Raw genomic sequence first — 23,400 nt, 5'->3', positions numbered from 1 at the left:
GCTAGGGGTGGGGGTGGGGGTGGCTTAGCTCTCTCCCAGCACAAGTAGGAAGGATTGTAGCCAGGAGTTGGGGAGAGGGGAGAGAGGAGTGCCCCCTCAAGTGGCTCCCTAGGGGAAGGATTCTGGAATGCTAATTTTGCAAGAGATGACAGTGGGATTGACCAGTCTGAGCAAAGGACCCTACAGCGAAACGCTCTGGGTTGAATGTGATACATGCTGGCCTAACGACCCTTTCAAGCAGCAACACGTGGGCTTGGGCAGCAAGGGATGAGGATTTTTACTCACTCTCCCTCCACCCGAGACTACTCTTCCACGATCAAGCTGTTGGTCCAGATGTGGCTTTGCCTCACTACTGCATCTTATATGATGTAGTTGGTGAGAGAGAGAGACAGAGAGATTGTTTATGCAAGATGTAGTGATGGTGATTAAATTGAGGATTTAGCCCATACATTGGAGAATGAAGTAAAAACAAGGACATTTTGGACAATGAGTGTGAAAGCTTTTTCAAAGGGCCCCTGCCACAATCATTTTTGGAAGCAAGACATCACATTTCAGTCTTGCTGGGGAGGATGTAATGAATTTTTAGTAGTAGCAGTGAGAATGGGATCTTGACAGGGTGTTTGGGGAACTAAATATGTAAGCAGCCCTGACTGGAGTGGCTCATTTGGTTGGGCGTGTCCCGGAAAGCAAAAGGTCACCAGTTTCATTCCTAGTGTGGGCACATGTGATCCCTGGTTGGGGCATGTGCGTGTGGTGGTGGGGGGTGGTCAGTGCTTCTCTCTCACATTGATGTTTCTCTCTCCTTTCCTTTCTCTCTAAAAGCAAAGAGAAACACTGAAAGGATCACACAGACGCAACAGCATGGTGGTAACCAGATAGAAGGGGGCTGAGGGATAGTAAAGCGTAAAGGGGGCAAATTATATGGTGACAGAAGGTGATTTGACTTTGGGTGGTGGGCACACAATGCAATATATAGATTACGTATCACAGAGATGTACACTTGAAACCTATATGACCCTATGAACCAATGTCATCCCAGTAAGTTTAACTGAAAAAGAAAAAAAAAAGTGTGTATGTTTGGGGTAAGGAAGACAGTAGTATCATATGTGGCCACGAGATGGCAGCAGAGAGAAATTGGTCACAAATGTGGTCACAGAGGCAAGGAGAAATTGGCGTGTCTGGCAAGTGCCCACCCAGAGAGGTTGGGGGTAGGCAGACACTGGAGTGGGCTGCAGGAGGAGGTGGGCCCTGTATTTCAGCGTGGATACGTTTGCCAGTTGGAGTCTGTCACTGCAGACTAATCCCCTGTGACCTCTTCAATACCAGGTCTTTATAGACACTTTGCCAAACTGTCAGCAGAAACTGCACCTGTGTGACCTTGCCTGGGCTGGGAGTGGGTAATGCATGTTCCACAAGGGTGAGTATGGGAGGCAAGGGATGTCACCTGCACAGGGCAGCTTATTTAAAGGACACCAGTGCATGTTGAAAGCAGGGCCTCCCATTCCCCTGCTGCCAGGCTTTGTGGTTCCAGGTGCTCTTAAAGGACCTGTTCACCTGAATCCAGCCTGCTCCAGTCATGAGATCAGATTTGTAGCTGGGAGAGGTCGCCAAAGACAAGGCAAAGGATGCTGAGGTGGGGTGAGGCAGGGAACATGGGGTGAGGCAGCTGTCTCTGAAAGTAGACAAGATGTTCCTGGCTGCAGTAGGGGTGGTAAAAGGATTATGTGACAGTCCCCTAACCCAGCCCGGAACTAACACCCTCCTCCCCCTCACTCAAACGCTTTGGCCTGCCCAGCTCCAAGCCTGCCAAAGCTCAGAATAACCCCGAGGACCAGACAGCGGGATGGCCGTGGCTCTGCTCAGCGCCCTATTCCTCTTGCAGCTTCTCGGTATGAACGGGGGTCAAGGGAGGTGGTTGGATACCCACACGGAGATACCAACCTGAAGAAACAAGACAAACCAAGATGTAGACTGGGGTGCAACATTTGGTCCCCAGACACAATGCTGTTGGTTAAGAAGACACATATGGAAAAATACACAGTCTCTGAGGCAGACGCAATGAGGCACAGAGAGTCTGCGCAGACCCAGAGGGGATGGGAGAGACCACCTAGCCTCTTCATCTCTAGTGACTCCACTGTTTGACGCCCCAGGCAGAGGTGAGGGGAAGAATGAGGAGCTGCGCCTTTATCACCATCTTTTTGACAACTATGACCCAGGACGCAGGCCAGTGAGACGGTCTGAGGACACTGTCACCATCGCATTCAAGGTCACCCTGACCAACCTGATCTCACTGGTAAGATACCTTACTTGTACTCCAAGCGCGTCTCTAAGCTTAACATTCCACCTCCGGCCCCAACCGCTGAGCTCTGTCCTAAAGCTCACTCCTGGCCCTGGAATCCGCTTCAATCATCCTAATCTCCCGTGCGCAGAACGAGAAAGAGGAGACCCTCACCACCAGCGTCTGGATTGGACTCGTGAGTCGAACCCGGCGGACAGTGTGAGGTCTTGCCCAGGGGACCCTTTTCTCCCAAACTCCTCCCCGGCACCAGGCGGGAGTCGCAGGGCACACGTCCTTCTGTCTCCACCCCTTAGGACTGGCATGATTACCGACTCAACTACAGCAAGAGCGACTTTGGGGGCATAGAGAGCCTGCGGGTCCCTGCAAAACTCGTATGGTTACCAGAGATTGTGCTGGAAAACAAGTGAGGACCGAGCGGAAGCCAAGCTGGAAGGACGCTGAGGCCTGAGGGGGCTGGGTTGGACCTGGTTGGGGCAGGGTGGGGGAGGGGAGGCGGGCTGCTCGCAGGGCCAGGGGGCGCGGACCTCGCAAACGCTGGGTTTCTGGGAGCCCACAGTATTGACGGCCAGTTCGGCGTGGCCCACGAAGCCAACGTGCTGGTCTACGAGGGCGGTTCAGTGGGCTGGTTGCCCCCGGCCATCTACCGCAGCACCTGCGCCGTGGAAGTCACCTACTTCCCCTTCGACTGGCAGAACTGCTCGCTCGTCTTCCGGTGGGCAGTGTCACTCAGAGGCCCGGGAGCGTTACGGGATTAACCGAGCAGAGGGCGGGCCATAAGGGCAATATTAATATGGAGGCGGGGCTTTTGTGCTGGGGCCGGGCCCAGACTCTAGAAGGGGTTGGGGCTGTTCCAGGGAATTAAAAGTAGGGGATGGAAATATCTAGGCGTGATCTGGGTAATGGGGTGGGGCGTTATTATGCAGATAGATCTCTGGATAGCTTCCAGAGCAGGGCCTGAGGCTAAAACTTGGACTCGAGTTTCTGGGGTGGGGGCTCCGCAGCTCTCAGACGTACAATGCCGAAGAGGTAGAGTTCGTCTTTGCGGTGGATGATGCAGGCGAGACCATCAGCAAGATCGATATCGACACTGAGGCCTATACAGGTGAGGTCCTCTCCTGCCCCGAAAACCCGCTTCTAGACGGGGTCCAGAGAAACGACTTGCAAAATGGGGCCGCCCCAGACCGTCAACGCTAGGATTGACTTTGACGACCGCGCTCTAATTTGCCCCCTTCCTGAAATCGTTCTCCATTGCCCGACTAGTTCTACTTCCTCGCGGTCGTCCCGAACCTCACCGCGTATACCCCTTTCTGCCCCTGCCCTGTTCGCCCTCGTACCGACGGCCCAAGGCCCAAGGCCCAAGCAGTCCAGACCACCTGCCCCACCCAGCCTGGTCTAGACGGTTGCCACACTCCTCCGCCAGGAGTTCTGGGCTCCCACCCTCCGGGGCGGAGCCTCAAAGCAGGGCGCCCCAACCCTGAGAGCAGGCTGACCGCGCCACCTGTCTGTCCTGCAGAGAACGGCGAGTGGGCCATTGACTTCTGCCCCGGGGTGATCCGCCGCCATGACGCTGGCTCCGCCGATGGTCCAGGGGAGACCGACGTCATCTACACGCTCATTATTCGCCGGAAGCCGCTCTTCTACATCATTAACATCATTGTGCCCTGTGTGCTAATCTCAGGCCTCGTGCTGCTCGCCTACTTCCTGCCGGCGCAGGGTAAGGAGTCGGCCCCATCCCCATAGCCAGGCTCGTTTCGGGGGAGGGGCATCCGCTCTTATTGGGCGCTCCCTCCAGCCGGTGGCCAGAAATGCACCGTGTCCATCAACGTCCTACTCGCCCAGACCGTCTTCTTGTTCCTAATCGCCCAGAAAACCCCAGAGACGTCTCTGAGTGTGCCACTGCTGGGCAGGTGAGGGCACCAGGGGGCAGGCGGCGCCCTGAGGGGGCGTGGCTAGCGCGAAGGGCGGAGCGGGAATGGCACCGGGCGGAGCGAGGAAGGGTGCGGTCGGGGTTAGTGAGGCCAAAACCAAAAGACTCTGGGAGCAGCTTTGGCTGTCTGGACCCCGCCTGGGCTTTATCTGAACGCCGGGTGGGGCTGGGACTACGGTTGGTGCTCTGGTCCTCCGTCCTCCCCACTGCTGCTGGACGCCACTTTGAGGTCTCCCGAGTGTCTGTTGAGGGGTAGGGCAGCTCAGTGCCTACAACCGCACCACCTCTGGCCCCTAACACCTCCCCATCCTGAATTCACCGGTTCCCCGGGGATTTTGAGGCCCAGCCAGCGTCTACATTGCTGCAGAAATGAGGCGGACCGTTGGCAGACCCCATCCACATAGGCACAGCCACGCGCCCTGGAGCAGGAGCCCGAAGCTCGAGCCCGAAGCGCCTGCTCCCGGGGCCCCCTGCCCTGCCTGGCAGGCGTTTGCAGCTGGCCCCGGGCTGCTGCTGTCGTTCTGCGGGAGCCGCACCTCCTGCTGTAGCCAAAGGGCTGAGATCTTCATTGGGGGTACTGGGGTTGTGGGGGCGCTGCAGAGGTCCCTATCCTCTTCCCCTGTTCCTCCTCAGCCCCTCAGCGCCCCACCTCTAACAAGGTGGCTCCGAAGTTAATGATACTGGACACGGTCTCTCTTACCATCAGCCCCAGGGTAGGCTTTGGGGTGGGCAGCTCCAGGGACTTCAGTTCTCTGGACCTCTGCTCCAGATGCTCCTGAGCTGTGGCCACAGTGAGTTCCGGGGAAGACAGAAGAGGGAGCTGGAGGGGGGCAGTAGAGCCGCCAGCTCATAGGACAGAGGTCATGGTGGGGGTTGCTGGAGACCTTTCCAGAGGGTCTCCAGGTGACCGGCCAGGGCATCACCTCACCTTCGTGGAACTGAGGAAGTGGTAGACCCTCAGCAGGGCTTCCAGGGAGCTGGGGGCCCACTTCACGGCTGCCACAGGCAGCAGGAGAGAGAAGGGCCGGGACATGCGCGTCTGGCCCTGCCGAGAAGCCGCTGAGCTGAGGGAGGCCGCACTCCACCTGCGGCGGAGGAGTGTGCTTGTGAAATCAAAGGACCCATGATTCTAACCGTGACTCAGGTCCTGGGGAGGCTGTGATGTCACGGACTCCGGGCTCCCCAGGTACCTCATCTTTGTCATGGTGGTCGCCACACTCATTGTTATGAATTGCGTCATTGTGCTCAACGTGTCTTTGCGGACCCCCACTACTCACGCCATATCCCCGCGGCTGCGTCAAGTAAGCTCAGGGCAAGAGGTGGCTGGGTGGGGAGCGGGAGGCGGGACTTCAAGCTGATTACCACCCCCGCCCGCCCCTAGGTCTTGTTGGAGCTGCTACCACGCTTCTTGGGCTCTGGCCAGCCTCTGGAGACCCCCCGGGCCTCCTCGCCTCCGAGGCGTGCATCTTCCGTGGGCATATTGCTCCGCGCGGAGGAGCTGATACTAAAAAAGCCGCGGAGCGAGCTCGTGTTTGAAGGGCAGAGGTACCGGCACGGGCCCTGGACGGGTAAGCAGAGTGGCCTGAGTGGGCCAATACGGTCGCTTGCAGTGGGCTAATAACCGACCCTGAGGCTACTGGCCAACCTTCCCCCAGCTGCCCTCTGCCAGAGCCTGGGTGTCGCCGCCCCCGAAATCCGCTGCTGCGTGGATGCTGTGAACTTCGTAGCCGAGAGCACACGAGACCAGGAGGCCACCGGAGAGGTGGGGCAGGAGCCAGAGGTGGGGTGGGGCGGTGCGGAGACCCCCGCTAGCTCTCGTGCTGCAGGACCCCGCAGCCTGTCGGGATTCAGCTTGCGCCTGGCCCTTCCCCAGGAGGTGTCCGACTGGGTGCGCATGGGGAAGGCCCTAGACAACATCTGCTTCTGGGCCGCTCTGGTGCTCTTCACTGTGGGCTCCAGCGTCATCTTCCTCGGGGGCTACTTCAACAAAGTGCCTGAACTGCCCTACCCTCCGTGTATGTAGACCTGGGCAGTGGTCGCATGGATTTCAACTTCCTATCCATTTCCACAAGGAATCGATTTTGAAAAACAAGTTTTTGCCACTGCTATGTTCTGACTTTACCACTGCCAATAATAAATCAGTGCCCTATGTGTGCGCAAGTGGGCGTGTCTGGTTGATGTGCAGGGGTCAGGAGGGCAGATGGCTATTCAAGCAGGCTCGTGGGTGCCAATCCTCTGGACAGCAAAGACCATCCCAGCTTCAGCCTGATCATCTCCCAGTTTCACCAGGCCCCAGCCCCACAGGACCCCATAGCCCTGTAAGCCTCTAGCCTATCTTTATCTACTGGGCAGCCAGGAAGTCAGGTCTCTTTTTTGGGAGAGGACCAGGTGCCCTTAGGGCAGGTGCCCTTGGGGCAGGTCCCCCACGGGCCCACAGGTTTAAGGTTGAGGAGGCCTTGACCCTCCCCTTCAGCCATTTCTTCTAGATTTTTCTTGGCTCTGCCCACTTGCTTCCCCATAAGACTCATTGTAGATTCCACCCCACCCTGCCCTCTTCACCCCAACTCTGATTGCTTGCCCTGGCTAGTATCTGGATTGTGACAGGAAACAATAAAATGGGGCCAGAAATGGTGGGAGCTGGTTGAATTGTCTTTATTAACAAACAGGGTGTCCAAGGCCACTACAATGAGGAGGGTTGGGGCAGGGAGGGAACAGGGCTACTTGCTGCTCACATTATATACAGACGCAGGCAAGTGGGTGTGGAGAGGGAGAGCTCCCTGCCCCCTCCCTCCTCCAGGGAAGGGCAGGGGCTAGAAGAGATGGAGATTGTAAAGGGGGAGATGTTTTGGCTGGCGGGGTCCCCCTTCTATTCCCTGGGATTTGGGGGGAGGGGAATCATTAAAGTGCTTTCAGAAAATGAGGAAATGGTCCCTGCCCCTGGAGTGGCTGGTGATGCCCCTAAAATCTAGGGCCCAGTGACACCCCCCCAGGGTCTGGTACATTCAAGGGGGGAGCCGGCTCCCCTGACGTGCAAATAAAGGGGCCCAGGGCCCTGCCCAATCAGCAGCAGTGGGGTATGTGGCCCAAGCCCCAAGCACTCTCCTCTTTAGTGGAGAAAAGGGGGGATGGGGCTAGGCCCACTCAGGTCCTGTTAAAGGGAAGCTGTGCCTCTCCCCAGAAGATGGGACAGGCACAGTTTTGGGGAGAGAACATGTTGGGGAAGAGGGTGGTCACGTGATCACAAAAGCATCAGGGGTCAGAGGTCACGTTCCCAGCAGGCTCCAGTGAATCAAATCAGTAAAAGCAAAAGCCCAAGGAGGGGAAAGCAGGGCGGCCTGGGAAGTCTGGCTGTGGGGAGAGAGCTGGGCTCCTGTGGGAGAGCCCCAGCCCAGGGTCTGTCACCAGTTCATGATGCAGTTGCGGTTCAGGGTCATAAAGTAAACTTGGCTGCTGCCCCCGGAGCGGACTGATGCAAAGAATACCTGAGTGGGGAAAGAGAAGTCACCAAAGAAGGGGAGCTCAATTAATTGGGAGAGGGAGAAGCTGCAGAGTTTCATTTCTCAGGGTTACCACCATCCCCCTAAGGGGCAGAAATGCTGGGGGCAGAGGGCACCTGCTAGACCTCTGGGATGAAAGGGTCAGAGTTCCCAGAAACTGAAGGGGAGGGGAGAACAGGACATAACTAAGTGTTGTGTTCCCCAAGGACCCTCTATTAGGAAGGCTCCACAACTGTCACCTCCTTGGTGGGGACCGAGGGTCTTGGAAGCCAACCCCATTCAGGGCCCTGGTACTTTTCCAGGGGCAGGGCTCCCACCTTGTCATTCCGCTCGCACAGGAACTTGAGCCTCTGAGCTCGTTTGTGCATGAAGACCCCGTCCAGGTGGCCTGTCTCCACAGAGCGGATCTCAATGGCTTTTTCACCCCAGCCCATTATCTGGTTGGAGCAGATGTAGGCTGCGAGAGAAGGGAGGTGAGGGGCAGTGAGTGGGCTGCAGTCCAGGCCCACTCCCAGGCCAGCTCGGGGAGATGAGGCCTGCGGCTGGGCACTGGCACCACACTCACCCACAGAGGTGGGCATCTCTCCCCACTGCAGCACCACATCCTTAATGATCCGCCCGTACGTGTTGACGTACACGCCCTCGTCCTCGTAGCACAGCAACATCTCCATGCCATCGGTGTTGGGGAGGAAGATGATGGCATGGGGAGTGATCTGGCTCTGGATCTGGGGAGGAGAAAGTGGGCTGCACTCCCCAAGTCTGGAACATAGACTGGTGGTCCCCCTCTGCCCACGGCCCCACCACACTTACATGGACAGGGATGTAGATGTCGTAGCTGTTCCCCGAGTCGACATCTACCGCGTGAAAGCCGGCGCTGGAGCCGTAGATGACCTTGAGCCGCTGTCCCTCCTCTACTGTCAGGTCTACCAGCAGAGGGCGGTGAGGCAGGTCAGCAAAGGACTGTGGAGGAGAGAAGGGGTCAGGGGACACAGGCGGAGGAGTCAGACCTTGGAACAGGGTTGGGGGGCTGAGGTGGGATTACCTTGAAGGCCATGAATTTGTGGTAGGGTTTGGGGGCCCAGGCATACACCTCTACAGAGTTCTTCAGGGCGATGACCAGGAACTTAATACGTTCATATTTCACTGGGGGCAGGAAAGAAAAGGGGCACTGGGACCCCCCCTCCTTCGGCTGCCAGCCCCCTCCCACAGGTCTGTCATTATACCCCCACTGCCAGGCCCCAAGTCTCTGGCTTCAGGACCCTTGAGCCCAAGCCCCCTCTCTCTTTTCATGAATAAATTGTGCCCTGGCCACTCTGTTGTGCCCTCCTCACCAACACGGTAATGCCCGCAGCCCTCCATGTCCCCCACAGTGGTCCAGCCCTGCTTCTTCTCTACTTCTGGGTCATTGTGCAGAATCTTGTTCCGGAGCCAGGAAAGGTAATACACCCGCAGTTTGTTCCTTTTCCCTGAGCGACAAGGACACACACACACACACACACACACACACACACACACTTATTGAAGGTCAAGATTCTGCCTCCTCTCCATCTTTTTCTGCATACCACAAGGGCTGATAAAAGTGGCCCCACCTTCTCACTCCTGGACCAAGGTTGCCCTCTGCCCAGGCTGAAGAGGGTACCAGAGAGCCAAGGAGCTGAGCACCCCCTTCCCAGCCCCCTACTCCACACACACACCTGAGATGGTGATGAGCAAGTTGAGTCCTTCCAGCACATCCATTTGCTGGAAGCGCCGCCGCCCAATGAGTCCATACACCTTGCCCTGCCCACTTCGGTCCAGCAACATCAGCCCGTTCTCCGTGCCCACCAGCAGGTTGACACCTGCAACAGAAGCCCTTGGGCAGGTCAGGGCAGAGCCAGGCCCTCACTGGACCAGGAGCGCAGGGACGTACCCAGCTCCTCCTCTCCTGCCCAGCCCTGGCTTACCCCAGAGGGCTGCACAGAGGATCTCGGAATTGAATCGCTTCTTGTACTTTCGAATCTCAGGGGTTTCACTGTGGGCCCGTGTGTTGGTGGGGTTCACGTTGACCACAGAGCCTTTCCGCACATCATACTGATCAAGCCGGCTGGCCTCTCCGCCCACTAGGGCTGTGGAGGAGAAGCACAGTGTGGTGGGCTGCTGCTCCCTGGCCCTGTCTCTCCTTACCCTGCCCTTACCCTTGGTCTCGGCCCCTCGAATGCGCAGGACAGAGAATGGCACAGGTGCCTGGAGGAGCCGAAACAGAGCCAAGAGGCCTGGCAATGTCCTCGGTCTACTACGCAGGCCCCTGTGCAGCTCTGAGCATTCTCCCTCTTGGATCAAAGTGGCCTCAGAAGCTTTTGTTGGCCCTGTGCCAGGGCAGGTGCTCAGGTCAAAGGGCAGGATGACAGCTTTGTGAAGCCACATCACCGGAGCATTACCTTCAACCCCTCTGCAGGCCTCATGCCAGAGTTGTCCTTCCCTCCTCACCTGTGATGGGTATGGTGTCCCCACTGCCTCCAGGCTGGTAGATGCCTAGGTCCACAAACATCGTGAAGGAGCTCTTGCCAGGGGCCTTCACCAGCCCACGAGACTGGTACTGTGGGGGTGGGGGCAGCAGTCAGGCAGACACGTGAGGCCTAGCCACTGGCCCACTCCCAGCCATGGTTCCTAGGCCCCGTGTCCTCCAGGGGGAATCCTAGCCAACTGGCTCCCAGGTGCTCTGCCCACCCAGTGCAGTACCCCCGGGCAGCCCCTGATCTCCTACCCACTGCCAACGCCTTCCCCTCACCCCATGGGCCTGCCTGCACCCACTTACATCACTGCCTCCATCCTTTAAGGAGGGGCTTTGACCTTTGCTGCTCTCAGTGGGGGAGTGGCTAGGCTGGACCACATCCGGCAGGTTTGTGTAGCCGTTGCTGTCTGCGTGCAGCAGGCTTCGCTCCTCTTCTGGAGTCTAAAGACACAGAGTGAAGGAAGCTAGTACTGGGGCCAAGGCGGGTCATGGTAAGTGCTGGAAAGAATGGGGTGCCTACTCACGCGCTGGACCACCATGGTACCACCCCCATAGGGGGTCTGGGTCCCAGCTATCTCCTCCACATCATGGACCACCATGGTGCTGACGCTGTCTGTGTCCCCATCACTGCTGTGGGAGAGAGGAAGGTCATAGGGCCCTTCAGGTCCTCCCTGCCACCCAAGTGGCACAAGAGCAGATCAGAGCAGGAGGCCTAGTGCTTTCAGTTTCAGTCTCTATTCCACCCACGGGGCACTCCACCTCCCTGAGCAGCCTTCGCCTCGCTGTTGGGCATCCTGTGCCCGGCACTTGGGGAAGGCCGGTGGTAGAGGGGCACCGGAAGAGACCACCCCCTAGTGACAGGGCCGTGGGAGAGGGGTGGGAACCCCTCTAGCCCCATACCACACACTCTAGAGAAAGGGAGGAGAACTGACTGGCACTGACAGCCAGGGCTCCACACTCTGAGGAAAGGGGAACCACCTTCCCTCAGACTTGCCCCAGAGACCCCTCCTCCCAACCTGCAACCATTCTGTTGGGGTGTCTCCAATGTGGGAATGCCCCCACCCCCAAGGAGCCCCCATACCGGGCCCCAGGGGTGTCTCTGCTGCCCTCTGATGGTTCGCCATTGCTTTCCTCGTCATCATCCTCACTGCTCTCCACCTCCTCACTGGATGATGAGTAATCCATGGCCTTCTTGGGAGGCCGAGGGGCTTCATCCAGTGTCCGCTCCTTCAGCAACACAAAATCCTGCAGGAGAGAGGCTGTGTGAGGAGGGGATGGGAGAGGGCAGCAGTATAAAGGATGCCAGAGGAAAAGGGGCAGGATCACAGCAGGGGCTCCCGCAAGCAGGCCCCTTCTCACTAACCTCACCAATGGCTCGCTTATAGCTCTGGGAGGGGCCACAGGGAAAGAAGGGCAGCCAGGAAGAGGCAGGAGAGAGGTTAACAAAGGTTAGTAACTGAGAAGTACATCTGGAATCCCACAGCCCCTCCTTGCACGCAGAGTAACAAAACCCCCGCCCCTGGCGCCCAGGCTTGAGACTCCAGAGCTGGCCCAGAAGCCCTGGACCAGAGAAGGCAGGGCCTCAGGTGCCACCTGCTGACTTACTGCGGGCCGGCCTGGCCGGGAGCGGTGGTCCTCAGGCTTGGCTTTGTTTCCAGGGGACAGCACTGGGGAGCTGTCCAGTTTGGAAGAGGCTGGATATGATGTGGAGAGAGAAGGCAGGTAGGTCACTGACACTTGGACAGGGCGTGACTTCAAACCCACATCCTGCACCCTGGCTGGCGCAGCTCAGTGGGTTGGGCATCACCCCACCAACCAAAGGGTCGCTGTTTCGATTCCCAGGTCAGGGTATGTGCCTGGGTTGTAGGCCAGGTCCCTGATGTTTCTCTCCCTCTTTCCCCCTCCCTTCTCCTCTTTCTAAAAATAGGAAAACCTTTGGGGTAAAAAAACCCCTACACCCTGGGCTGACTTCTCAGGCTTGAGCCCCAGAGGTCTATGCCCAGCCCGGTCCAGCCCCTGTGCCACGTCTGAGAGTATCTCAGGCCCTAGCTGCCGAGGGCAGGACCCACCCTGCGGGAGACTGTGTCCAGGCCTCAGAGCAGGCCACCAGGCAAAGCTCACGTACCTCCCACACGGTTCCGCTCCAGAGAGCCGGCCTGGGGGAGGTGCCCATGAGAGCCGGGGAGGACACTGTCTGAGCGCTCCCAGCCAGGGTCGCTTCTTCTGAGGTCAGGGTTACTGCGGGAGAGCAGAGACAGGGTCAGGGAGACACAGTGCTCCCCTCCCCGGCGGTGGGGCTGAGCGGTACTGCAGAGGGAGCCATCACCAGGGGAGGCAGGTGACAGAAGTGAGGGTGGGAGTGAGCCAGGGGGACAACTCCATTACCTACAGGTGTTGGGCGGGCCAGGAGGCTGAGCAGGGGGCCCTGGAGGCTTGGGGCTCCCCCGCTCTGCCCTCCTTTGCAGATAGATTTGCCAGGCGGAGTTGCTGCGAGGTCTGTGAATGGAGCACAGGGGTGCCGGGGTCGAGGGCAGGGAGGGGGCTGAGGTGACTGTTTTGGGCTTGCCCACCCCTAAGTGGGTAACCTGGTAAACTCCCCTCTGCCCCCACCCCGCTCCCTAGCCTGCCACTGGCCTTCACTCAGGTGTTACCTGGCGCGAACAGCCTGGGCTGGCCGAGACCCTCCAGCCCCACTCGTGTTAAGGGCAGTGGCGATAGATGAGGTCCTCTGAGGCACCTGAGGAGAGAAGAAACAGGAGTCAGGGTGTGTGGTGCTAGCACTATGCTGGAAACCATAAACAACTTGTTCAAACCAAAACAATTTTGTTCTGGAAGGTGCTTTCCTGGCTTTTATGAAACAAGCTGAGCTCAGGGAAGCGCACTAGTTTGCCCAGGGTCGTGAAGTTAGGAATGGCAGAGCTGGGACTCCAACTTAGGGAGCCTGCTCCTCGTGCTTCCCAAACACCCCGTACTTTCTTCCGCTCCCACACTCACCCCTGGGGTCACCGTGAGCCCTTCATGTGCCCTCAGACGGGTAACCTCTGCGGGGTGGGGGTCATGGTGGGTGCCTTGCCTCTCCTTCCAACCCCGAACCCACCTCCACTACACTGTACCCCCACTCACCCTCCACTTCGTCTCTTACTGTAGTTGGCCCTCAAACAACACGGGTGTGAACTGCGCAGGTCCACTGATACACGGATGTTTTTTAAGAAAGCGTACAGTACTGTAAATGTACTTTCTCTTCTTTATGATTCTCTTAGTAACACTTTCTCCCTCTAGTTTACTTTACTATACAGAATGCAATACGTATAACATACAAGATGTATGTTAACCCACTGTCTATGTTATTGGTAAGGCTTCTGGTCAACAGTGTGCTGTTAGTAATGAAGTTTTAGGGCAGTTAAAAGTTACACTTAGACATCTGACTGCGCAGGGGGTCAGTGCCCCAAACCTCCACACTGTTCAAGGCTCAGCTATATTTCTCTGCTCTTTCTGGGTCCCACAGGGCTGTCCTTACCTTGGGTGGGGCCTCATTATCTTGCCGGACCCAGGCTGGGGGGTTTGGGCTGGGACTGGGGCCAGGCCCTTCAGAGGTGGGGTCTGAATTCTGGCGGATGACAGCTCCTCGGGGACTGGGCGTGGCAGTGGGTGTGGGGGCAGCAGAGTCATGGTCGTGAGAAGCTGGGAAGGCAGCCAGGTTTCGGGTAGGCTGGTCCTGCAGGGACTGGGATCGGGGCACAGGTGCTGCATATGGCTTCAGTGGGACCCGGTGTGCCACCAGGCTCTGCAGGGAGAGACCAGGGAGGGTGGGCTGTGCACTCTGTGCACATCCCCACTTGTTAGCTGGGGCCTGGGCTGAGAGGAAGGGGCAGGCAAGTAAAGCCTCCAGCTTCCAATTTTCCTTTGAATGAAAGGGGCTCCTAGAGCCTGGGAATAGGTAACATGTAGGAAGAGACATACAGCAGCGAGCAGGTGATGCCTCTGCCCATGCATCTTGAGGCCTATGACCCCCGGCTAAGGATGTGTGTTTGTGTGTGTGTACGTATCTAGGCCGAACAAGGCTCCCTATGTCTGTGTGTTAAACAGGAACGGGAAGAGACTTACCTTATGTGGTCCCTCCTGGGGCTCCACCGGCCTCTGCATAGGAGGAGTTTGGGAAAGTGGTCCTGGGGGTCCAGGGGAGGCCTGGGGGATGGGGGGCTCAGGCCCTGTGCCGCCTGGCTTGGTCTTGGCCAAGGGAGAGTTCTGCTGCTTGTTCATCCTTGTTCTCTCTTCCACCTGTGATACGAAGGGTGCCAAGCAGGCCAGCTTTTGTTTCTCTGTTCTCAAACTTTAGGTCCCAACCTGCCCCACCACTCTAGCCCTCACGCCTGTGTGGAGCACTCCCTTCCCCTTCTAAGTGTCTGCCAGTGTGGAATGACTGCTTCTTACAGTACAGCCTCAGGCAGTGGGACTGGGAGGATGGTGTCTCAGGGAGCAAAAGAGGCAGTGAGTACCTCTCGGGCCCAGGCTGGCTTGTCAGCAGGGTTAATGCCCCGACCATAATGGTACAGGGGCTTCCTATCCCCAGGAAGAACTTGCTGCTGCTGCTGCTGCTGCTTCTGAAGCTGCTGCTGCTGCTGCTGTTGCTGCAGAGACTTGAGGTAGGCATGCTCCTGCTGCAGTTGCCTCTGCAGACGTTCTGACTGCCGCTGCTCCTCCAGCTGCTTCCGCTTGTATTCCTGGGCCCAAGGGTAGGAAGAGGGGGCTCAGCAAGGTGTAACCCTAGAAGTTAGAGTCGGCATGCCCTTTCTTTTCTCCTGCCTAGAGAGATGTCTTCCCTTGATGCCTGGATGAGTCCCCTCCCCTGAAGTGTTTCCATCCCATTCTGCAGAGAAGCTCTGAATATGCATCTTCCCAGAGGAAGCTGGGGGACCCCGTTACCAGCAGTAGGGCCTGTTCCTGGAGCAGCTGTTGCTGAAGGATCTCGAGCTGTCGCTGCTCCTCCTCTAGCCTGTGACGAATATATTCCTGGGGGGTGGGGGTGAGGTGGGGGGCAAAGGGCAGGGAAAGAGGAAAAGGCGGCGGCGGCGAAGGAGTTGGAGGAGGAAGAAGGGATCAGTGTGGGGAGGATGAGAAGGACAGCAGGGAAGAGCAATAAAGAGGACGGGGATGGGATGAACCCCAAAGAGGGCAGGGAATGAGGAGGAAGTCAGGGTGGAAGGCCCATGAGAGAAGGTGCAGGGGAGAGGGGTTGGGGGTGGGCCAAGAGATGGGGAATGAAGGCACAGAGACAGGAGGAGGGCAGGGAGCCAGGGTGGGGGGTTGAGGGGTGGGAGAAAACAGAGAGAAAGAGTGAAGCTAGAAAAGATAGGAGGAATCTAGGGTTAGGGAAAGAAGGAGGAAAGGGTACTGGGGAGCAGGGAGGCAGGCAGCAGGAGCGGGCAGGGCGGCCAGGGGAGGGAAGGGGTGTGTGCAGTGTGTGCTGGGGGCGCTGTACCTGCTCCCGTTCGGCTTGCCGCCTCTCCTCCTCCCGCCTCAGGGCCTGCATGTCCTCCAGCCGCCGCTGCTGCTCCTTCTCCTGCAGCTTCCGCTGCTCCCGTTCCCGCCGCTGTTGCTGTGGGTGAAGACAGGTGTGGTCTTAAGAGCTTCTCTGAACACTCAGACGGCCTTGGAAGGAGGGATCCCAGCCCACTCCTGGACATCTCCTGGAAAGGGAACCCTTGCAGGATAGTTAGAGCAGATCTCCTTCTCACTAGGGATGATGCTGAGAGAATGGCTTCAACTTGTTTCTATAACCCTACCTACCCTACACAGGAGCCCATAGGGATTTGGCTTGGGAAACATTACTTGTCTAAGACTAGTCCCAATAGACTTGGGACTAGAGAGACTAAGTAGCTTGGCTGCTGCCCTCAGAGTGGGCAGAACTGGATAATACCTTCGCTATCCACTCTCCCACCAAAAAACAGAGTCAACAACAAACCCTTCAATAATATTCTTAACCTCTCAATCTGTCTGTAAATCCAAATAGTGGACTGTAACCATAGCCTTTGGCCACAAGAGGGCAGCAGGTGCCCATGCACAGAAGAGCAACCAAGAGGAGCAGTACTGGGGCAGCTCCTTGGCAAACACGGGTAGCTCAGGTTGCACTTTACTTTGTCTTTCTGACCAAAGGGCCTGTAGCCCTCCACCCCTCTGGCCAAAAAAAGAAAAAGGAAAAGATCGCTATTAAAATGAATTTCTCCCACCCACCTCCAATCAGTACAAATGACAAGATAGTACTTCTCAACAAATCTAAGCTGAAGCAAAAATAAAAGGAAGTTCTTTAGAAGGACCTTTCATGTTCAGAAAGAGAAACAAAGGGAAAGTAACAGCAAAAAAAAAAAAAGAGAGAGAGAGAGAGAGAGAGAGAGAGAAAGCCCTAAGAGGCCATTACAGTTGGGAGAACTTCACTGCCATTCTCTAGGATGTGGGCCTGGCAGGCCTGCTTTGGGAAACACCCTGGGAGACACAACTTTCTGCCACTCAACTACCTGAAAACAGTATTTACTAAAAAAAAATCTGCACTTGTTCTCTGGTAGGAGGTTTTCTTGCAGATTATTTTTTGTTCAACAAACACTGCGACCTGCTTTGGGAAACAGTACACAGACATTGTAGATGCTTCTATTACTTTTTTTGTTAAGTTAGTTCTCTATGAACTTTGAAATCATGTAATTGTTTCAACAAAAACTTCATCATTTAATGTGTATATATGTATATACAGATACATATGTATATATATATATACACACATATTTTAATCCTCACTCGAGGACATGTTTATTGATTTTAGAGAGAGGAAAGAAGAGACAGAGAGGGAAAAACAATAACTGGTTGCCTCCTATACAAACACTCTGACTGCGAATCAAACCTGCAACTTTTTGTTGTATAGATGACACTTCAACCAACTGAATCACCAGGCCAGGGCACTTAAGGCAGTTGCATTTTAAAAGCATTAAAATTTTTTCTCATCCTAAAATGAAGTTATGAATGTTTATGACCCATACCAAAAAAAATTTTTTTATCCTTACACAAGGACATTTTTTAAAAAAATATTTATTTATTTTTAAGGCAAGGGGAAGGAAGGGATAAAGAGAGGAAGGGAAACACTGATGTGCAAGAGAAACACTGATCAGGAGCCTTTCGATCCCAGCCAGGGACCTAAGCCCAAAACCCAGGCGTGTGCCCTGACCGGGAATGGAAACAGCGACTTTTTGGTTTGTGGGATGACACCCAACCCACTAAGGCACGCCAGTCAGGACCACTTAAGGCATTTTAAAAATCAACCTAGCTATACCTTGCCTTTCCCACCCTACAAAATAAATACATACACTTAAATATATATGTACACAGATACAAATATGTCTTAAACTGGTACTGATGGTGTTAAAGAGAAAACTGGCAGCACACCGGCTGGTGTGGCCTCACTGCACTGAGTGTGGCCTGTGAACCAAAGGGTTGCTGGTTTGATTCCCAGTTGGGGCAAATGCCTGGGTTGGGGCCAGGTCACCAGTGGGGGGCGTGTTAGAGGGAGCCACACATTGATGTTTCTTTCCCTCTTTCTCCCTCCCTTCCACTCTCTTTAAAAATGCATGAGTAAAATCTTTGAAAAAAACAAAACCCTGCAGATATTGAAAAATAAGGTTCTCTATTAAAATAAATTTCTCCTACGTCCCATTAGTCCAGCTGACAAGACTATACTTTCCAGCAACTGTAAGCCAAAAAAAGTCGAAGTAAAAGGGTCTTCTTTTTTTTAATGTTTATTCATTTTAGAGAGAAAGGGAGATACAGGAACACCAATTGGTTGCTTCCCATATGCACCCCAACCAGGACTTGAACCCACGACCTTTTTATGTAGGGGATGATACTCTAACCAACTAAGCCACCCAGCCAGGGATGAAAAGAAGAATCTTCAGAAGCCTCTTTATGTTCAGACCAAACAACTGCTTGACAGTAAGATGCCCAGAAGCCTGAAGTGTTTGTAGGCAGAGTCCTAGATCCCCCAAATTTAAGGTAAACGGAGCCAGACAAATCTGGTGTAGAAGTATGTATAAACAAGGACACGGACAGTCCTGTCTGTGGGGAACCAGTATGGCTTTTCAGAAATGGCTCTGTTCTAAAGGAATGCTGACAGTACGCCCTTGCACACAGGGCTGCCAAGCAGGCAGTGTACCTGGGGGCCCACCTCCTAAGAGAGAACACAACCTTTCTATACACACTGAACAAAAGGGGTTAGGAAACCCTGGCTTGTTCCCTTGTCTCCCTACTGCCCTAATGGAACCAGGGATGGGACCAGGACAGGTTGCTCCCCAGGCCGGGCCCAGGCCCTCCCCAGAAATCCCACCTCCTCAACACGTCGCCGCTCTTCCTTCTGCTCCTCAATGCGGCGCTGCCGCTGGTGCAGGAGGTGTTTGATGTGTGCCTCAGGATCTCGTTGCTGCTGCTGCTGCAGCTGCTGCTGCTGCTGCTTTAAAGCCTCAGAGTTACTCTTATTCTCTTGCTGGAGCCGGAGAAACTCCCGGCGTAGCGTGGACTCGCCGGGCACGTTCATGATAGAGCTGGGTCAGGGTGGCACAATGAAGGTTGAGGTCAGAACCCAGTCATTTCCCACTCTCATGCCTGGGAAGCCACCTGGATGGGTGCTTTACCTGGACCAGAGAGTGCCTCTGGTCACTCCCAGGTGACCGGGAAAACTGCTCTCTCCCCTGTCCAGTCTTGGGCCCGGTCCTTCAGTGGTACCCTACCCTGCAGCCCCGAACCACCTTCTCTCCAACACCTGCTCCTTTATTCCATCTCTTCTCAGCACTCAGAGGTTGTGTTATGAGTCGCTAACCCACCATTCCTAGACTGATAGTCCCCAAGCCAAGAACTACTGAAATACCCTCAGATGGAAAGTGGTCCCCAAACTCCATCTGCCAACAGCCCACCTTGGTTCTCCTTCCTCTCCGTGGCTGTCATCTTCCTCTTCACTGCCGCTGTATTCATATTCTGTCTCCTCTGCAGGGGGGAGATCACTGCTGTTTCTTCACTCAGTGCCCCAGACCCCACCCTGAGCTAGGGAGACCTTAGATGGGGATAACTAATAAGGTCTGTCCGGATGGCCACATGCCTGGGCCCCTGCCCACCTTTTTGGAGCAATGGAATGACGGTGGGTCTCAGGTTCGCGCCTGGACAGACATGGAGATTAGGCTCCATAATGGGTGGGATGTGGCTGAATGTGCGTGCACTCACAAACGAATGTGCTCAACAGGAAGCTTAAGTAAGGATGTAAAGGGGCCACAGTCACGTGGAAGGCTGATTTGGATTGGTGTTAAGAGAAAAAGTGCTCTGGGGTTGGACATCTGAGAAAGGAGATCTCTTTGGATAGGTAAAACTGGGGTCTGGGAGGAGAGCCCGAATGGGAGCCAGGAGGAGCCAGGGCTTGTAAAGTCCTTCAGAGGCTGAAGTGAGACCTGCCACCACCCTCCTCCCCAACGGACCTTTCTCCCCTCGCTTTTTCCGAGACCGGTCGATGTGGTCCTTGAGCTGGATGCGGACCTGCCGCTCCGTGGGCTGGTCCCGGATGAAGGGAAACTTCAGCAGCTGCTCCGTTGGTGGGCGGCTCAGGTAAGTCTTGATGAGACATGTGTCGATGAAATCGATGAACTTCTTAGACCTGGAAACAATGGCTCACACTAGAAGGGCCCCCTCGGAAGGGGGTGTCACAGGAGGAAAAGGGGAGACCATTCATCAAAAAGCTATCTTGACATCCCTCCTGTCTTCTCCGTATCCCAACACCAGCGCCCCTAATGCTCTAGCTGCAGCACCAGCCCCGCCCAGCACCTCCCCTACAGTACGGACCCAAGCCTGAAGCAGGGGGCTATATCATGGGGGTGGCCTTGTCCAGAGACCTTCCTAGACCTACCACTTCTTGGACTTGAGCCTGGGTGGCGGATTCCGAGGGATGAGGAAGAGGGCTCGCATGGGATGCATGTCACAGAGAGCTGGGACACAGAAGAGACCCCATCAGTCCCTCTGCCATGCTGGGAGAGCAAAGGAGCCCTTCCCACCACGACCTCCCATGGCCTCTGCCCTGCGACCCCCTTCTGGGCTCTCCCTTCCCTCCCACACTCGGCACTTACGGGGGGCTCCCTCTGCCATCTCGATGGCTGTGATTCCTAGAGACCAAATGTCACTCTGTGGAGGGGAAAGAAGGCACAGGTGAATGTTCCTGACAACTGTCTTCAACTGCTACCCCTGGTCCCTCCAGAACCACTCCACGGCCCACACCCCCTCCCGAGGCCCCTCTGCTAACCTGCGTGTCCTCCAAGTCAGCCAGTACTCCGTCCTTGCCCTGCCACGAAACGCTCCCCACACAGCTGACCCCTCACAGTGCCCACATCATGAGACATTTACTTTGCTCCCCAAATTGCTTAAGCCCCCAATATTTTCAACCTGCCCATTGCCTCATCTCACTTCCTCCCCTTGGCTGCCTCCAGGCTTCACACTGTCTGCTCCGTACCCTGTAATCATAGGTGGCATCAGGGTTCTCATCACAGGCGATGACTTCTGGCGCCATCCAGTAAGGGGTCCCAATGAAAGTGTTTCGCCTGCCCACAGTGCGGTCCAACTGAGCACTCACCCCAAAATCCACTGAGGAGACAGGGAGGGAGGGCTCATAACAGTGTCCCACGTGCTCCCCTCAACTTGGACCCAGCAAGGGCTACGGTCTTTGCTGTACTCAGACACTCCCCGGAGCCTCTTACAGCACATCAACATCCTAAAGAGCCTAACCTAGTCTTCCTGCACCTTGGGAAGACAGCCAAGATGAAAGGACCATGGGACAACATCCCAGATCAAAATATCCCATCTCCCCAGAGGGACCCGCACAGGACCCAACAAGTAGGAAGGGGAAAACTGTGATTTTCAGCAGAAGGCAGGGCATCCCTGGGGAGGAGATGAGAAAGCAAGCCTCCCAGCCTACAGGTTGTGGGACTTCAACCACCAGAGGGAAAAGGGGCCTCTCTGTGTCCTGGAGGTGAGTGGGCCCGTCCGCACGGAAGGAGTCAGCGCACCTAGCTTGACCTCGGCATTCTCCGTCAGCAGCACGTTCTGCCCCTTGATGTCTCGGTGAATCACCTTGTGAGCATGGAGATGGGCCAGACCCTGGGGGAGGACAGTAGGGGAAATTAGCCTTGGTGCTGGAGGGGGTGGGAAAGAAGAGGACCGGGACTGACTGAAACAAGGGGAGGGGAAGTCATCAGTCTGGGTGGGCTGGGCAACAGGAGCTGGCCCTCTCCACATGTCCCCAAGGACATGCTGAGCTTTTCTGGAGTGCTCCCTCAGCATGGTGGCTCCCGGGAATTCCTAGCAGGTGTGGCTGCAAGTGGGGAAGTAGTGGAACTTAGAAACAGAGGTACCTATCTCCTCCAATAGCTTGAGAGTCCCCCAAGTTAGGACTCTGTCTCTGGCCCCCCACAAAAGCCCCTTAAGGGCCATCTGGCCCTTAAGGAGGGCACCGTTTGCTTCCTTAGTGCAGGGAGGGTCCATGCCAGGGAGAAGCTCAAGTGGGACTGGCCCAGGAGCAGGAGGCAGGGGAGGGGCCTGGTGCTTACCCGCAGAATCTCCCTGCAGATGTAGGCAATACAGTCCTCCTTCAGGGCGTTCCCTTTTGTATTCTTTACCAGGTCGGTCACGGAGCCAGCACCACAGAACTCCATTACCAGCTATGGTCCAGGGAGCACCGAAAGGGAAAGCAGAAATCAGGTAAACCCTCTTTCCCCTGCCAGCTCCCTGGAGGAGAACCAGAGGCCTTGGGGCCACAACTGGTGTAGGCTGGAAAGGAGGGGCCCTGTGACCCCCTCACAAAGGCCAGGGGACTCCCTGAGACTAGGAGAAAAGGGGGAAGGGAACATAGCTGGAAAAGACAGGGAAGGTGGGTCTGGGGATGGTCTGTGTCCAGGGTAGGAACCCAAGGAGTCCCTGACACTACAGACGTGATGAGGTGGGTATGTGCATTTTCCTCTGGGAGGGTCTGACGTTCTCATCGGATCCTCTTTGGGACCCACAACCCCGAAGTGGGTAAGAACTACTGCTTTGGAGCAAGGTCAGCAAACTATGGCCAATGAGCTAAGCATGGTTTTTACGTTTTTAAATGGCTGACAAAAAACAAAGAACCATATGACATGTAAATTGGAGTGTCCTAAATAAAGGCCTTGGGGAATACAGCGAGGCCCATTCATTTACGTATTGTCTATGGCTGCTTTTATGGTACAATGGCTGAGCCGAGTAGTTGTGACAGACAGCAGGACCCACAAAAGCCCCAAATATTTACTATCTGGCCCTTCACAGAAGGAGTTTGCCAACTCTCATCCTGACGCAGGAAAGGGGCCAGAATCAGCAAAGCTGCTGGTCTGCTGGAGACAAAGCAGTGCATGGGGCCCACCAGAGAGCTGCAGGAGGGAGCCTGGCGGCACTTTGGGAGAAACTCCCCAGAGGCCAGGCCACAGCAGGGAGATGAGGAGAGCTCCGATGGGGGAAGAACCACGGAGACCCAGAGGCAGGTGCCAACAGGGAAGTCCCTCTGGTGACCAGCACGTCTGTCCAAACGTTTTCAAGGTATCTTTTCTAAAAGCCACACCCAACACAGAAAATGTAGCAAGACGTGTATATTTGCATATGTGAGAGGTAATTTGCATATGTCCCACTTCTGAGCCTAGTGCCATGGGAAGACAATGTCCAACAGGTCCAGGAGGGGGCGCGTGGGCACCTGGTCACTAGCCCTCCAAGCACCTCTCACTTCACGACACAGTTGGCAGGTAAACCTACCTGACACATCACTCATCTTTCCTTGTGTGTATGAAATATATTCGTGTGCACGCATGTGTATGTCTATGTACCTTCAAAAAGATTTAAGTACATCGAAAGCAGGGACCATGATCTATACTTATCTGTGCAGGGTACACAGAAGGTGCTCAGGAAGTACTCACTCATTTGGCAACTGCTGCCAGTGGAGCTGCGGAATGAACTCCAACCCCTGGCATCGCCCCCTCCCCAGCCTCAGCCCAGCCCTGGGCAGGTTCCTTGCTGCTCTGTCCTTGGGACTGGCTGAGTGAGTACTAGAGAGGACAAGGCTGAGGAGTCAGCTGGCCCCAGCGCCCAGGCAGGGAGGCTGAAGGAATCAGGAATG

At 55.7% G+C, this 23,400-nt stretch overlaps 3 protein-coding genes across 15 annotated transcripts in view; 1 reads left to right on the top strand and 2 right to left on the bottom strand.

The window, feature by feature from the left end:
• Positions 1–1,797: 1,797 nt before the first annotated feature.
• CHRNE (cholinergic receptor nicotinic epsilon subunit) lies at positions 1,798–6,386 on the top strand. 3 transcript variants are annotated; one of them, XM_037066232.1, is made up of 12 exons: positions 1,798–1,889; positions 2,151–2,293; positions 2,430–2,474; positions 2,593–2,702; positions 2,949–3,011; positions 3,301–3,401; positions 3,813–4,013; positions 4,092–4,206; positions 5,413–5,527; positions 5,608–5,794; positions 5,882–5,988; positions 6,100–6,386. In XM_037066232.1, the coding sequence occupies exons 1-12, from the start codon at positions 1,844–1,846 to the stop codon at positions 6,247–6,249; spliced, it is 1,383 nt and encodes a 460-aa protein (XP_036922127.1). In that variant the 5' UTR covers positions 1,798–1,843; the 3' UTR covers positions 6,250–6,386. The 3 variants fall into 3 exon arrangements, with proteins under 3 accessions (XP_036922127.1, XP_036922126.1, XP_036922128.1); XM_037066231.1 differs by having other exon boundaries at positions 2,856–3,011; XM_037066233.1 differs by lacking the exon at positions 2,949–3,011.
• On the bottom strand, positions 4,489–5,259 carry CUNH17orf107 (chromosome unknown C17orf107 homolog). Its single transcript, XM_037066200.1, is given in 4 exon segments — positions 4,489–4,611; positions 4,613–4,789; positions 4,876–5,053; positions 5,150–5,259. Coding segments are annotated over 4 exon segments (588 nt in total).
• A 471-nt stretch (positions 6,387–6,857) lies between the features above and the next one.
• The window catches only part of MINK1 (misshapen like kinase 1), a 68,947-nt gene continuing 52,404 nt past the window's right edge, over positions 6,858–23,400 (bottom strand). The window contains exons 5-34 of one of the 11 annotated variants that reach the window (XM_037066219.1): positions 21,827–21,937; positions 21,287–21,377; positions 20,734–20,864; positions 20,354–20,408; positions 20,137–20,215; positions 19,712–19,887; positions 19,160–19,229; positions 18,577–18,790; positions 15,694–15,810; positions 15,138–15,224; positions 14,711–14,935; positions 14,319–14,492; positions 13,732–13,998; positions 12,866–12,951; positions 12,600–12,710; positions 12,340–12,452; positions 11,820–11,908; positions 11,578–11,601; positions 11,296–11,459; positions 10,739–10,844; positions 10,518–10,655; positions 10,190–10,298; positions 9,667–9,828; positions 9,418–9,561; positions 9,055–9,189; positions 8,766–8,866; positions 8,534–8,683; positions 8,289–8,448; positions 8,041–8,180; positions 6,858–7,708 (exon numbers count right to left, since the gene is read on the bottom strand). In XM_037066219.1, coding sequence (XP_036922114.1) covers positions 7,625–7,708; positions 8,041–8,180; positions 8,289–8,448; positions 8,534–8,683; positions 8,766–8,866; positions 9,055–9,189; positions 9,418–9,561; positions 9,667–9,828; positions 10,190–10,298; positions 10,518–10,655; positions 10,739–10,844; positions 11,296–11,459; positions 11,578–11,601; positions 11,820–11,908; positions 12,340–12,452; positions 12,600–12,710; positions 12,866–12,951; positions 13,732–13,998; positions 14,319–14,492; positions 14,711–14,935; positions 15,138–15,224; positions 15,694–15,810; positions 18,577–18,790; positions 19,160–19,229; positions 19,712–19,887; positions 20,137–20,215; positions 20,354–20,408; positions 20,734–20,864; positions 21,287–21,377; positions 21,827–21,937 — 3,813 coding nt within the window. In that variant the 3' untranslated portion in view covers positions 6,858–7,624. The remainder of the gene's footprint in view (positions 7,709–8,040; positions 8,181–8,288; positions 8,449–8,533; positions 8,684–8,765; positions 8,867–9,054; positions 9,190–9,417; positions 9,562–9,666; positions 9,829–10,189; positions 10,299–10,517; positions 10,656–10,738; positions 10,845–11,295; positions 11,460–11,577; positions 11,602–11,819; positions 11,909–12,339; positions 12,453–12,599; positions 12,711–12,865; positions 12,952–13,731; positions 13,999–14,318; positions 14,493–14,710; positions 14,936–15,137; positions 15,225–15,693; positions 15,811–18,576; positions 18,791–19,159; positions 19,230–19,711; positions 19,888–20,136; positions 20,216–20,353; positions 20,409–20,733; positions 20,865–21,286; positions 21,378–21,826; positions 21,938–23,400) is intronic. The other 10 variants (XM_037066220.1, XM_037066222.1, XM_037066227.1 and 7 more) reach the window with 10 other exon arrangements.

Source organism: Sturnira hondurensis, unplaced genomic scaffold (genome assembly GCF_014824575.4).
Source record: "Sturnira hondurensis isolate 20B ecotype Veracruz unplaced genomic scaffold, ASM1482457v3 Scaffold0016587, whole genome shotgun sequence".
Classification (NCBI taxonomy): Eukaryota; Metazoa; Chordata; class Mammalia; order Chiroptera; family Phyllostomidae; genus Sturnira; species Sturnira hondurensis.
This window is presented reverse-complemented; position numbering and strand designations above follow the sequence as displayed.

Coding starts and splice junctions, on each gene's coding strand:
- CHRNE (XM_037066231.1), top strand. CDS start 1,844: ATGGCCGTGGCTCTGCTCAGCGCCCTATTCCTCTTGCAGCTTCTCG. Junction 1,890..2,150: donor ATTCCTCTTGCAGCTTCTCG/GTATGAACGGGG, acceptor TTGACGCCCCAG/GCAGAGGTGAGGGGAAGAAT. Junction 4,014..4,091: donor CTACTTCCTGCCGGCGCAGG/GTAAGGAGTCGG, acceptor CGCTCCCTCCAG/CCGGTGGCCAGAAATGCACC.